Below are 14,966 nucleotides of genomic sequence, written 5' to 3'. Positions count from 1 at the left end.
TTCTGACACACTCCTGGTGTCAAGTTTGGCAGAGAATAAGCCAGATCAGGAAAGGTATTACATGCCAGGCTAAGGAGTTACAGCTTTGCCCTGAGGTTGATGAGAAGCCATGGAAGATTTTTTTTTTTTGAGACAAGGTTCTTCTATGTAGCTCTGGCTGTCCTGGAACTTGCTCTGTAGACCAGTTTGGCCTTGAACTCACAGAGATCTGCCTGCCTCTGCCTCCCAAGTGCTGGGATCAAAGGCAAAAGGCATGGAAGATTTTAAAGCAAAGATGTAACAATTTTATTGTAGGTTCTTCAGTGACGAGTATTCTCAGCAAGGCTGGCAGAGGCAGAGGTGCTCTATCTCTAGCCTGATGAGTGAGGGCCAGAGATATGCCCTTAGAACCTTTGCTCTTGTCTCTCCATGTTCCCACTTAATTGTGTAATAGCTGAGAGTCCCTGTGTCGGGTTTGTTTCATGTCCCCAAGAGCATGGTGTCTTTTTTCTTTTGTGTGTACAATATTCGCTTACCCTTCCTCCTCCTGCAACGTATATCTAACATAAAAAGAATTATATAGCTATTTCAATAAGTACTGTTCAATTGAAATTGAATAAAGCTCTCTGGGATATAAAATTTAGCACAACCAAGGGTGGGAAAAGAAAAGGATACTTCTGATTCCTAGAGTGAATCACTACCTGGCTTCATGGAATCAAGGGTGAAATAGAGATGGTTCACCATTCTATTATCTGAGTTTAAAAGTTCTCTTCTTAGGTTGTATACTCAATAATAAGGATGAAACTGAAACTCAAAGCTAGGCAGTTTACAACTATTTAAACTATGTTACAGTAAGAATTACACAGAGGTGGGGGGCTGGAGAGTTGGCTCAGAGTTTAAGAATACTAGCTGCTCTTCCAGAGGTCTTGAGTTCAATTCCCAGCAACCACATGGTGGCTCACAACCATCTATAATGAGATCTGGTGACCTCTTCTGGCATGCAGGCAGAACACTGTATACATAATAATGTCATTAAAAAAAAGTTACACAGAGGATACATCTTCCCCCCCAAATTAATAATAATAATAATAATAATAATAATAATTTCACCAGTCGGTGGTGGCTCACGCCCTTAGTCCTAGCACTCGGGAAGCAGAGGCAGGCGGATCTCTGTGAGTTCAAGACCAGCCTGGTCTACAAGAGCTAGTTTCAGGACAGCCTCCAAAGCCACAGAGAAACCCTGTCTGGAAAAACCAATAATAATAATAATAATAATAATAATAATAATAATAATAATAATCCGGGCGGTGGTGATGCATGCCTTTAATCCCAGCACTTGGGAGGCAGAGTCAGGTGGATCTCTGTGAGTTCGAGACCAGCCTGGTCTACAAGAGCTAGTTTCAGGACAGCCTCCAAAGCCACAGAGAAACCCTGTCTCGAAAAACCAAAAAATAAATAAATAAATAATAATGATAATAATAATAATAAGTTACACAGAGGGCTGGAAGCCAGGTGGTGGTGGTGCACACCTTTAATCCCAGCAGTGGGCAGGTAGAGGCAGGGGGATCTCTGTGAGTTCAAGCCCAGCCTCAGAGCAAGTTCCAGGACAGCCAAGTCTGTTACATGGAGAAACCCTGTCTTGAAAAAAAAAAAAACAGAGGGCTGGAGAGATGGCTCGGTAGTTAAGAACACTGGCTGCTTTTTTTTTTTAAGAGAAAGAAACCCTGTCTCGAAAAAACAAACAAAAATAGACAATCTTTCTAGTTCCAGAAATATCGAGCCCTGTCCTTAGCACTAAGTTTGTGTCTTAGACTAATCCGGAATCAGTTTGTTGCAGTGTTTATAATGTTTGGGAGTAAAGTTATTCTCTGAGCCAAGGAAATCGTCTTCCTAATGGAAGGATGAACTGCAAAAACCAGAAGTGTATGCCAGTGCATGCCGGTGACCTGAACACAAGAGAAACAGGCAGTGCAGTCAAGGCCAGCCTTGGACTACATAGGAAGGCACTGCCTCAGAAAAGTCAGAATTATATGAGTCCTGCACTCCATTTTCTGTATTGGCTTTTTTGTTTTTTTGTTTGCTTGGTTGGTTGGTTTTGGTTTTCGAGATGGGGTTTCTCTATAGCTTTGGAGCTTGTCTTGGAACTTGCTCTGTAGACTCGGCTGGCCTCAAACTCACAGAGATCCGCCTGCTTCTGCCTCCCGAGTGCTGGGTTTGAAGGCGTGCGCCACCACCGACCAGCCACCCCTTTGTTTTTATAGGTTTTCTTTTGTTTTAAGATAAAGTCTTAGTACCTTGCAGACCTGGATGACCTGGAACTGGCTGTGTAGACCAGGCTGGTTTCCAGCTCAAACAGACCTGCCTGCCTCTGCTTCTCAAGTGCTGGAATTAAAGGCATCTTTGCTCCTTTGTTTTTAGTGTTTGTTAGTGATGGTCTCTGTCTGACTCCCTCCTGCCTCTGCTTCTCACTGCTAAGACTCCAGGCATATCTCACCACACTGCCTCTTACTTATTTTTTCAGACAGACTCTTTCTGTGTATCTCAGGCTGGCCTTAAACTCGAGGCCCTCCTGCTTTCGCCTTCTGAGAGTCTTATTTCTCTTCTAATTTTCAGAGCAAGGCTTGAAATGCCAGGAAAAGGAAGTGGGATAGCCACCATGAATTGCCTCTGATGGCAGAAAACAAGGAAATGGATTGGTTTCCGCTGTGGGCACAGATTTGACAGTCACATTCTCTTATGAGCACCCTTGCAGTGCTACTGTTGACTACTGGAAGGTGTAGCCAATAAAATCATCACAGAAGGGGATGCTGAAAATTGTGGAACCACCTTTATCAAGGAAAACTGTGCCTACAATAAAACACATTTTGTTTCTGTTTTTGTTTTCTGTTTGTTTTTCAAGATAGGGTTTCTCTGTGTAGCTTTGGAGACCAGGCTGGCCTCGAACTCACAGAGATCTGCCTGCTTCTTAAGTGCTGGGATTACAGGCGTGAGCCACTACTGCCCAGAGGAACCTGTTTCTTATGTCCTTTTACTCCTGGAAGCCCTATACCCAGGCTGTATTATGTGATTTCTGTGTTTAGATTCCTGTTGGAGAGTTTCCTATAGATGAAATTACTTGAGATGTGCTTTTGTGTCAATTCCAGCCAAGGTTTTGCCAGCCATTGGTTGAATACCCTCCCCCCATTGCTCACTCTCCCTTCCCCCCTACACACACACACACACACACACACACACACACACACACACACACACTCACTCCATTTTCCACAGTTTACCTGTAAATGCCTGGGGCTTTTCACCAACTCTGGGAAAGTGGCTCACTAGCCCAATTAACTAGAAACTTACTCCACCATCCAACATTTCTAAGTAAAAGAGATTTAGAATGTAAAAGGAAAAGAAAATTAAATGCCAGTTCCCCCATTTGTACTCCTGATGGAATCCTAATGACTATAGGTTATCCCCTTCCTGCCACATGGGGCCTCCTGTACATAGTAGAGGTTCTACAAAGACAGTGTCTGGGAGACACAGGCCATGCCCTTCACCCGGAGTCCATTAAGTTATGACTAAGGTTTCCTCAGTAAATCCTGGGTGCATTAGATGCATTAGTGGCAACTGGGTTGAGGGTCAAATGCTCTGATGTGATGGGGGAGGGACATCTGTGGCTAATTAGACCACTAATTGGCTAAACAGGAGAGGGACATGCAGGATCTGCCCTCAGCTCTGCACCAATGAGGAGCTAGCTCCCTGTCCAGGCCTCTGTGTGTGTGTGTGTGTGTGTGTGTGTGTGTGTGTGTGATGTCTCTATGACTCCCTGTCCAGCCCTTTGTTACCTGGGGATGAGATATGTTGTATGTGTGGGACACTGAGAAGGCTTGTTTGTAGGGGCATCACCCCAACAGTTCAGCATGAGTGGGATATATATATATATATATATATATATATATATATATATATGTATATATTGTTTGTTTGTTTTTGTTTTTGTTTTTGTTTTTTGAGACAGGGTTTCTCTGTGTAGCTTTGGAGCCTATCCTGGCACTTGCTCTGGAGACCAGGCTGGCCTCGAACTCACAGAGATCCGCCTGCCGATTGCTGGGATTAAAGGTGTGCGCCACCAACGCCCAGCCTATGAGTGGGTTATTGCATGTGAACTGCTCTTGCTTTCATCAGGAGGCTCAGAGTGAGCCAGGCCCCAGGTACCTAGCTCCTCAGCTCACTAATTTTTTATTTTTTATTCTTTCCTGAGACAGGTTCTTACTATGTATAGCCTTGGCTAGTGTGGAACTCTATGTAGATCAGGCTGACCTTGAATTCAGAGATCCTTCCTATTTCTGCCTCTTGAGTACTGAGATTAAAGGCATGCAATATGCACCCTGATCCCTTTCAATTTAACCCTTTGCTTTGGTGATACAAGTTATACCCACACAGATCCACCTAGTTTCTTTTTCCTAGTCATGAGCTAATTTCTTGAGTGACCCTCAGTTTGTATTAAGATAACCGAAGGCTTAAATTAGTATGAACCAAGCTTGTAGGCCATTCTTTCATTAATGAATTAATCACAGTGGCAAATACTTTCGAGTAACTATCATATTCAAGTAAGGATATTATCATGGAGCCCCAGAGGTAAACTAGGGAGTCTCCAAAGGTCAACTATGTGATCTTTGCTAGCACAATCAGTAGTCTGGATTTGACCCTCAGCACCAGAAAAAAAAAAAAAAAAAGATCAGTCATATGGCATTGCCTCGCTGAAGTCTAGCAGCTCCACTCAGCATTAACTGCAGTATTTGGGAGGCCTGGGGAGCAAGGGAAGCTTCACGGAACATGTGCCTTTTGAATTCTACTTTATCAGGCAGAGGGAACTCAAGCAGGTGGAGGTGAGGCTGGGGACAGACTACTCCAAAGAAGAGCAGAAGGCAGACAGGGAGAGGGAGAACATGGAGGAGGGATGCATGTCCTGTCTCCAAGGCTGTGGCCTCCTGGCTAAGACCCTCACTTTGGCCTTGCTTTGCAGATCAATGAGCTGAGCAATGTCCCTGTCCCTGTCATGCTAATGCCAGATGACTTCAAAGCTTACAGCAAGATCAAGGTGGACAATCATCTCTTCAATAAGTAAGTGGTCTCCTGGGGGGAGGGTAGGTTTTGTGGACAGCCCTTTACTTCCTTAAAGCATCTGACATTGTGTCACAAGTACCCTTGTTGGCAGAGTTGACAGACAAGCCTGGAAAATGTATTTAGAATGTGATTTCTCCCACACATGTCATCTCCTTCTTGTATCAGCCTACTGCCGGTGTCCCTTGGGGCATGTACCTGTGCTCCAGGTGATTCACCCAGGACCAGCTTGGGAGACAGCTAGTGTGCAGCTGCAGCAGGGACCTATGTTCCTGTGTCGTGTCCCGTGTGTCGTGTCCCCCACCCCCCGTGTAAGCTACAGACTGAGCTTGGTGCTCAAGATCACTACCCAAAATAACTCCTCTCTTTTGACTTGGTGGCTTCTTGGGCTTCAGACCAATCCAATATCTAGAAGGTGTCTCAACATTTTTAGAGACCTTCAAGAGGTCAACTCTTACCTAGCACAGTTGAGGATTTACTCTTAGCCATTTGTGTTTGTTTTTTGAAATAAGATTTGTCTGTGTAGTACTGACTGGCATGGACTCACTGTGTAGACCAAGCTAGCCTTGAACTTCAGTCAACTCCTCTGCCCCCTCAGTGCTGAGAGTACATATATGTGTATACACCAACATGCTGGCCTAAATCTCACTGTGTAGATAAGGTCGGCCTCAAACTCTTGGCAGTCCTCCTGCCTCAACCTCCTGAATTACAGCTGTGACACACCTGCCTCACAAGCCTTTTCTTGTTATTGCCATTTTGAGACAGCATCTCATGCGGCCTAGGTTGGATCTACTGTGTAGTCTGGTCTCAGTGTGGTGCCTTGAACTTTTGACAGTCCACTTGCCTCCACTTCTAAGTGCTGGAGTTACGAGTGTTCGCCCCAACTCCTGGCTTCTAAGCCTTTGTACAGCCTTAGTTTTATATGTCGCCATGAGCCACACCAGAGATCTTCTGGCACTCCCACTATGCTCTGTTCCGCACGTTCCTCCCAGGTCCTGCTGTCCATTGTCCTTAGTCTCCCCCACCTCACCAGTTGGACAGTCACGCCACCATTTTCAGACTGCCAGCCCTGAGGAAAAGCTTGGTTTCAGAACATCTCCTAGTGGCCTTTCTCTGCCATAGTAGGTAGGAGCATTTTGTTCTAGAAGCCATCTGTCTTCAGAACAGCCACCTCCTAAGTTGCCTCCTAAGGAATGGTAGGCAGCCCTCAACTCAGGCAGACAAAGAGGTGGTGCTGTTTGAGAGGTTAGGGCTCCAGGGGCAGACATCACACACCTCCCATTCCAGGCGTCCGTTCTCACTCACACCTTGGTCCAAAACAGAGCACCTGAGCTCTAAACTTACATCTTTGCCTTAGTTCTAGATGTAATGTTTATTGGGCAACAGTGCCATTCTAGAAGATGTATAGGCTTCAGGAGGAACCATTTATTTAGATTTTCAGGAAATCTACATCCTAGAATAGACAGAGGGCCTCAGTCTAGGGAATCTCATGGCAGTTACCAAAAAGGAGAAGATGGGAAGAGCCCTCATCTCTAGATCATTCTCTCTCTTTTTACAAGTCTGGGCATGACTGAGGAGCGGCATGGCATTGTAAATATGTGATTCCATGGATGGGACTGTAACTCAGTGGTACAACACTTGCCTTGCATGTGTGGGGCCCTGGGTTTGATCCCTAGTACAACAGAAAACACAAACAAACCAAAATTCCTAGTTAACTGACTGAGAACCTCTTGAGTACAAACCGAGTTTGTCTGAGGTGTCTCTCACTTGCTACGCAGGCTGTTCTGGGACTTACTAGGTGGCCGAGATTGGCCTTAAACACTCAGCGCTCTCTACCTCAGTCTTCTGAGTGCTGGCACTGCATGTGAGCACTGGGCTCAGGTCACCATTACCTTTGCCTTTACCTTTGCAGGCAGGGCTTCTCGGACACAAGCATTTCCAGGACATTTCCATGGCAGCATCCCAGAGGAGAATGGCCTTTCGATGAGGGTGATCTTTCCAGATGGTTATTCCCCTCCCAGTGTGTTGTAAGGAGTGTATACACTGGGTCTCACCTCCCAGTAAGCATGCCTTTCCATTTTAAAATTTCAGGACAGCATACAAAAACACAAACAAAGTCATACAAATTATAAGTATACAGTTAGGCGAATTCTTACAGAGATGAGGTGTAAAGTTCTACCCACCCCGAATCACCTACAGTGTTTGTTGAAAATGCAGATTTTGAGACCTGCTTCCTGAATCTCTTCGGGCCCCCGATTTGAAGGGCTCCGGTGTCACTCAAGCTGAGTAAGGGCAGTTCACAAAGTGTGTGTCTGCTTTCCCCAGGGAAAACCTCCCCAGCCGCTTCAAGTTCAAGGAGTATTGCCCCATGGTGTTCCGAAACCTCAGGGAGAGGTTTGGCATTGATGACCAGGACTACCAGGTACGGTGCTGTCACAACTGGAGGCCTCAGGGATGAGATAGTCAGGAAGCCACAAGACAGACAGGGAGTAGACTGCAGTAGTCCCTGGGTCCCCGAGCTATAGCATCTCCCCATCCAAGCTCACTCCAGTGCCAGCAGACCAGGACCAGTGGGCCTGTGGGAGCTTCTGAGGATTCCTCCAAGGCTCTTGCTCTGGGGAAGGAGAGGGAGAAGAGTGGGAGGGAGGGACTGTGTGACAGTGGCTTCATTTCAGTGTGACATTCCCAGTCTAGGCTAAAGAACCCTCTTCTTCAGAGAGAGAGAGAGAGAGAGAGAGAGAGAGAGAGAGAGAGAGAGAGAGAAATGAGGCCTGTTATAGCAAGTAAAACAGAAAACAAAGACACCTAGGGTAGTGTGACCTACTGGCAAGTATGACTGTCATCTGAGCATTTCCACTGTCCTCATGGTGGGATGGGGTGGGCATGGCAGGGTGACTGCTCCCTTCAGAGCCTGATCCTGTTCTAGAAGCCATTGACTTAGAGGGACAATCAGTCAGGCTGGCTGAGTATCACTAAGTGGCCATGGCTCTGCACCTTCTCTGCCTTGCCCTGCCCTTCAGCCCCCCTCTTTCCTGGTGTACAGCCTTCTAGAGAAGGTAGGAGAGGTTTTCTTTGCCCTTAAGCAGTGGGACCATAGCTGACTTTTTCTATCATCCATGCTGATGTCACAGTGAGATCAAAAACAAATGCTAAACCACAGAAAGCTCTTTGTAAACCTTAGAGAGCTCCCAGGAGTGCACTGAGTTTGGGGACGAGCCGTCTCTGGAGGGCTTGCATGCAGAGATTTGTGTCCTGATAAGAGAAGAGTGGATACCAGGCTTAAACACCCAGGAATGTCCATGACTGAGAAGTCCTTTCTCCAGTCCCGCCACTGGAACCAAACCCTGAGCCAAAGCATAACCAGAATGGGGTCTGCTTTTCTGAAAATGTCTTGTTGTTTTTGCTATTCCACGTTGCTTGGCTCTGTTCCTTCTCCAGTGGTTTGTTCCTTGTCCTCGGGCTGTCTCACCACACCCTCTCTCTGTCTGCATCTTGCCTCTAATAGCCTTGCGGGCACATGACTGTGCTCAGGGCTGAAATGAGGGCAGCAAGGCTGCTGTTCAGGGAGGAGATGCCCAGGGATGGAGAGTCTTGGGGTGCCGCTGGACACAAGGTGACAGAGCTGTGTTTGCGCCCTCCACCTGGCTTGCTACTTCAGGGCCAGGCAGGGAGAGAGGAGAACTCATTCACACAGCCTGTCCACCTGGGGACTGGGGACTCAGGGTGTCTTTAATTAGCACCTTTACTACAGCATGCCCAGCGTCCCCTACCTCTCCATATTGCCCCGTGAAGGCAGTGCTGGGCCTCCACCAATTTTTCTGTTCCTTTTGGTTTTTGACTGATTATGGCACTCTGGCTGTCCTGGAACTTGCTATGTAGACCAGGCTAGCCTTGAACTCACCACCTCTGTCTCCCAAGTGCAGATGTGTGCCACCATGCCTGCCCTTTTTTTATTTTTCTTTAAGATTTTTTTTTGTTAATTTATTTTTTACATTCCAATCCCAGTTCCCCCTCCCTCCTCTCCTCCTGATCCCCTTCCACCCCCACACACACTCCCATCTGCTCCTCGGAGAGGGTAAGGCCTCCCCTGGGAAGTCTACTAAGTCTGTCCCATCATTAAGATTTATTTTTAACTCTGTGTGTGTGTGTGTGTCTGTCTGTGTGTTTGTGTGTGTGTAGAGGGGTGTGTGTGTGTGAGTGAGGGTGCCTATTGGAGGTCAGAGGCATTGGATTCTCCTGGAGTACAGTTGAGTAACTGGAAACCAAACTCCCGTTTTCTGCAAGATCAGTATGCATTTCAAACTGCTAAGCTTCCTCTCCAGCCCCTCCAAAGGGTTTTGTAAGGTTGTATTAAGTGACCAAGTAGGACTTCATGAGATTGGGAAAGGGCTAGGTAAAGAGCATTCCTGCAAGCAGATCCCAGTGGGTGTCTTTTTAGTAACCGGGACAGCAGGGATCCTGGCTCTTACATCATAAAATCCACATGCCCTTGTCACATTCACCTGTCCTGCCTTCTTTGGGCAGGATACAGATCTCGAGGAGAACCAAAGACACAGCCACGGGGGCTCCTGGCACTGCCTTCCAGCATACACAGATGAGCAAGGCCTATACCAGGGAGGCACTGGGAAGAGAGATGAGACCAACTTCTCTTCTTAGGAGGTGTTTTCAAGGGATGGGATCAATTAATAGAAAAATACCCATTGCTTCCTGTAGTGGGCCTTTTGAATCTTTCCTAAGCTTTGTTACCTAAGAGACTCAGATGGTCCTCCTGGTCTGTCTCCCTGTGATCCAAGTAGGGAGACTTCAATGGCTCACTTGAGGCCACATTGCTTGTGGGGGGTCAAGATTGGAACTCACTAGGTCAGCATGGTCACATCACCCTCAGAGCCTAGTCTGAGGTCAAGGGTAGGAACAACTCTCATCATCTGGAGAAAATTTTAGAGAGGGCTGTGAACACCCCAAGTGAAAGGGGGTTAGGGAAGGTCCACCATGGGGACCTCAGTCTTGGCACTTGCTGGTCTTTAAGCGATTCAGTCTGAAGGAAAAGATTCAGAGCTGTGTTCAGAATCTTAGGGTAGCATGTACAAGGCCCTGGGTTCACCTCCTAGCACTGTGGGAAAGAAAAGGAAAAAAAGATACCGTGTTCCTCATCAAAATCAATTCTTTCATTTTGATTCCTCAGAACTCAGTGACACGCAGTGCCCCTATCAACAGTGACAGCCAAGGCAGGTGTGGCACACGTTTCCTCACCACCTATGACCGGCGTTTTGTCATCAAGACTGTGTCAAGTGAGGACGTAGCTGAGATGCACAACATCTTAAAGAAATACCACCAGGTATGGTGAGTCCCAGGCCTGGGCTGTGGAGGATGGGTTGGGAGAGGGGAAGAGGACACTTTGGCAATGGAGGTGCTTCCCTGTGCATTAGTTCCTTTTCTCAATACTATGGCGCAATACCTGACCGAAACAGTTTAAAGGATAGAAGATTATGACCTATGAGATCAGTCACAGTGGGTAAGAGTGTTTGCCAGCGAGTCTGATAGATTAGTAGATTAGTTACTTTTCTATTACTGTGCTAATCACCATGACTAAGGCTCCTTATAGAAGAGTTTATTTGGGCTTACAGTTCCAGACCATTAGCATTCATGATGGCCGAGCAGCGGTGGCAGGCCTGGCAGCTGGAATAGTGGAAAGCTAAGAGAAGAAACTGGGAATGGCATGTAGCTTTGAAAGCTCAGCTCCCATCTACAGTGACAAACTTCCTTCAGCAAGGCCACACCCCATAACCCTACCCAAATAGTGCTACCGACTGAGGACCATACATCCAAACAGCTGAGCCTATGAGGGACATTCTCATCCAGACCACCACGTCCGATGACTTGAGTTCAGTCCACATGGTGAAAGGAAAGAACCAGTTCCTACAAGTTGTACTCTGACTTCCACAGGCATGCAGTGCCATGCAAAATAAATCAACAAAATGTAATAAAAAATAATGAGGAGGAGGAAGACTCTGTTTTGGATGTGGTTTTGGAGAGCTCAGTCCTTTGGCTGAGCGCAGGCAGGGTATCCCAGGGCTGGAAGTGTGTAGCAAGGGAGAGCTGCTTACTTCCTGCTGGAAGCAGAGAAAGGACATGCAGGAAGTGGCTAGAGCAAGACACAGCCCCTGAGGACACGCCTCCAGTTACCTACTTCTTCCAGCTGTTCCCGCCTCTTACCTTTCCCACTTGCCAGTAATGTCAGTGTCATCAGTAGACCATTCCTTAGGTCAGGCCGTCATGTTCATATTGGCTCTGGCATATATCCTTTATCCCCAGAGGTGTGTTTTACTAATCTCTTAGGCACTTTTTTATTTTTTGGCTTTGTTTTTTTTCAAGATAGAGTTCTCTGTGTAGCTCTGGCTGTCCTGGAACTGGCTCTGTAGACCAGCTAACCTCAAACTCACAGAGATCTGCATGCCTCTGCCTCCTGAGTGATGAGATTAAAGGCGTGCGCAACCACCCGGCTCTTAGGTACTTTTTAAAAAATTAGTAAGTTTATGTGCATGGCTATTTTGCCTACATATATGTATATGCATCATATGAGTGCCTGGTGCCCAGAAAGACCAGAAAAGAGTGTCAGAATCCCTGGAACTAGAGTTACAAACAATTGTGAGCTGCCATCTGGATTCTGGGAAACTAATCCAGGTTCTTTGGAAGAGCAGCCAGTGCTCTTAACCACTGAGCCATTTCTCTTGTTCCCTCTTAGGTGCTTCTTAATCCAGTTAGGTTACAATCAAAATTAACCACTACGCCTGGTAGCCAGGCAGCAGGAAATGTAAAGGGAACTTCTGGTCTTCGATGTGACATTATAGTCAGAGCTGTGGGTCATTTGGCTCTCCTGAAGTCCTGTAGAAGAACAGTGCTTTTAACCGCTGAACTCGCTCTCCAGCCCCTAGAGAGCCTGTTTTGAAAACCACTAGTCTACAAGTAGAATCTCAGAAAGCATCTTGGTCTGGGAGCGTCCCCATCATCCCAAGTGCTTTCCTGCCCCTTAGCCTTCTCTCTCCCCCGTTCTCCATTCTAGTTCATAGTGGAGTGTCACGGCAATACCCTCTTGCCACAGTTCCTGGGCATGTACCGCCTGACTGTGGATGGTGTGGAAACATACATGGTGGTCACCAGGAATGTGTTCAGTCATCGGCTTACTGTACATCGCAAATATGACCTCAAGGTAAAGGGCTCTGTGTTCCCTTGTGTGTCCACTGTTCTCTCCGAGGCCGGGAGAGGTTGCTCCTCCAGCTTCTTGTGTCAGGAGGGTTGGCGCACACACGTTAGTGAGATAGGTGACTCTGGAGTTGATGTGCCTTGTTATTGTAGACTGAAGACTGTTGGAAGTCAAGGTGCTAGTAACGAAGAGATTATTTAAGCCCTAGTTATACCATATGTGTGTGACAGTTGGTGCTCCTCAGTTCCTGTCTGTGGTTTGTGCACTCCGAGGGCAATGGAGTGGGGACAGGCTGTGCTGATGCATACACTCTGGCTTTTGTCCAGACACCATGAAGGGACAGCACTTCTAGACACAAAGAAGGATGCACTTAAGGCTCTGAAGCGGGGTACTCTGTTCTTAAACCAGGCTTCCTGATTTCTGTCACCTCACATCGCTGTCCCCTCCCTCTGCTGCAGCCACACTCACTTCCTTTGTAACCTCACAGCCCTTCCCCTGCCCCTAGCCAGGATTTCATATATGCTGTCTGAATAGTTTCCCTCCCAGCAGCCCTGTACTCCTCCACACCTCCTCTTTCCCCTAACTAAACACTTCCTGCTTCCCTTCTAGAAGCAGGCCGGGCCACTGCCGCCCCTCCACAGTCCAGGCCCAGCCCTGTATTTCATGCTTGGAGTGTCTTCTCCCTGTACCACTTAGTACCACGGTGATGAATGTTTTGACCACTGCTATAAGGAAAGTTCAGGGAGAGTGGGAGCTGAGGTCTCCAGGGCAGTCTTGTTCACTGAGCATCTGCCATGTCTTTTAGTCACAGTCAGCCCAATAAATGGCTGTTCTAGAGTGGGCCATGGCTGCCTTCTGGCCCCTCTAAGATACCAGCCAGTCTGTTTCCATTTACATATATATATCAGTCCCTGATAGTGTCTATAGTGTCTAGTGTACATTGCATGTTCAAAGGAGTTTGCCTCAGGGGCTAATGAGATGGCTCAGTGTGTAGAGTGCTCGTTGTGAAAGCTTGGGGACCTGAGTTCAGTCTCCACCTCCCAAGTGAAAGCCAAGTGTAGGGTTGTTCACTTCTCATCTCAAGAAGCAGAAACAGGAGGGTCACTGGGGCTTACTTGCCAGTCAGTCCAGCTAACTCTGTGAACTCCCTGTTCAGTAAGAGACACTGTCAAAAAAACAAACAAACAAACAAACAAAAAAACAAAACAGAGATCCCAGCACTGGGGAGGCAGGAAAGCAGATCCCTGTGAGTTTGAGGCCAGCCTGATCTACATAGTGAGTTCCAGGGCAGCCAGGTACACAGAGAAACCGTTTCAAAAAGCCAAAACAAACAAGAAGCAGAAAACACCTGATGTCTACTTCTGGCCCCTAACACATGTGCGTGTATGTTGCACTCCCATTTGCACACATGTGCATCTGCAGAGGGAGTTTGCCTCAACTCAGCGGGACTTTTGATGGCTTTTGTCCTTCCAGGGTTCTACTGTTGCCAGAGAAGCAAGTGACAAGGAAAAGGTAGGTTGGTGCTGAGCGGGGTTGAAGGGTCGCTTGCAATTGGTAACACCTTCTGCTGGCCATCTGTCCTCTCCCCTGTGACCCCCAGCCCAGCTCCCAAACATGCAGTCTGTCACCATGCAATGCTGTGTGTCATCAGGCGCCTGCCTCTCCTTGGCATACACAGCATCTTACTGCTTTTGCCTTTGCTGGGTTCTTTGTGGTTCTGCTGGGATGAAAAAGGCTTCTAGGCCACAGTCCAGCCTGAATCAGTTAATAGCTCCCTGCGTTCTGGTGTGGTCCTGGCTCAGCAGGAGAAGATCCTTTGCTCAGTCCTGTGATACCAGACACATTTGCTGTGAGTCTGTCAGCTCCAGTGCTGTTGCTGAGCGTCTTGTGTAAAGGACCCTTCCCCTCCGCACACTGCCCCCAGCAGAACAGCCCATTCTACCCGGGCAAGTGAGTCAGCCTGCGCAACTTGACTGTGCTGTTGTTCTCCCAGGCCAAGGATTTGCCAACATTCAAAGATAATGACTTCCTCAATGAAGGGCAGAAGCTGCACGTGGGAGAAGAGAGTAAAAAGAACTTCCTAGAAAAACTAAAGCGGGACGTTGAGGTACTAGAGGCAGAACCTCTTTAACCTTCAAAAAATGGAGCTCGTTGTTGCAGGGAGTGCATGGGACGGGTGGTGGGCTGAGGGATGCCGGTGGTGTCAGCGTGAGTCACGCCTCAAGCCTGTACAGATGGGCATTCCACAAGGGCATACTGTACTAGGTACATTTCTATTGCTGTAATGAAACTCCATGACCAAGGCAACTTCTAAAGAAAGCCTTTAGTTGGGCTTACGGTATCAGAGGGTGAGAGTCCATGACAGCAGAACAAAGGCATGGTGGCAGGAACAGCTGAGTGCTCACATCTACCCACAATCCAGAGGCAGAGAGCATGATGGGAATGGCACAGGTCTTTTGAAACCTCAAAGCCCACCACAGTGACACACCTCTATCAACAAAGCCACACCCCCTAGTCCTTCCCAAACAATTCTATCAATTGGGGACCAAGTATTCAAATATATGGGCCCTTGGGGGCCATTCTCATTCTAGCAACAACACATGCCGTTTTACCAGTGGGGCATTTGTAACCCAGTATGGAATGCTTCCCCTCTGTGTCTTTATAGTCACATCACACA

General features: G+C 47.4%; 1 protein-coding gene across 2 annotated transcripts in view; it reads left to right on the top strand.

Annotated features, from left to right (window-relative positions):
• Pip4k2b (phosphatidylinositol-5-phosphate 4-kinase type 2 beta) overlaps nucleotides 1–14,966 on the top strand; it is a 29,612-nt gene that overhangs the window by 6,159 nt on the left and 8,487 nt on the right. Inside the window, exons 1-7 of one of the 2 annotated variants that reach the window (XM_027424071.2) lie at nucleotides 4,023–4,175; nucleotides 4,991–5,088; nucleotides 7,414–7,510; nucleotides 10,271–10,423; nucleotides 12,149–12,295; nucleotides 13,763–13,801; nucleotides 14,283–14,396. In XM_027424071.2, the coding sequence (XP_027279872.1) occupies nucleotides 5,024–5,088; nucleotides 7,414–7,510; nucleotides 10,271–10,423; nucleotides 12,149–12,295; nucleotides 13,763–13,801; nucleotides 14,283–14,396 (615 nt within the window). In that variant the 5' untranslated portion in view covers nucleotides 4,023–4,175; nucleotides 4,991–5,023. Of the gene's footprint in view, nucleotides 1–4,022; nucleotides 4,176–4,990; nucleotides 5,089–7,413; nucleotides 7,511–10,270; nucleotides 10,424–12,148; nucleotides 12,296–13,762; nucleotides 13,802–14,282; nucleotides 14,397–14,966 lie in introns of those variants that run through there. The other variant, XM_027424070.2, reaches the window with a different exon arrangement.

Source organism: Cricetulus griseus, chromosome 7 (genome assembly GCF_003668045.3).
Source record: "Cricetulus griseus strain 17A/GY chromosome 7, alternate assembly CriGri-PICRH-1.0, whole genome shotgun sequence".
Lineage (NCBI taxonomy): Eukaryota > Metazoa > Chordata > Mammalia > Rodentia > Cricetidae > Cricetulus > Cricetulus griseus.
Note: the sequence above shows the minus strand (reverse complement) of the source record. Positions and strands in the feature narration are given on the sequence as shown.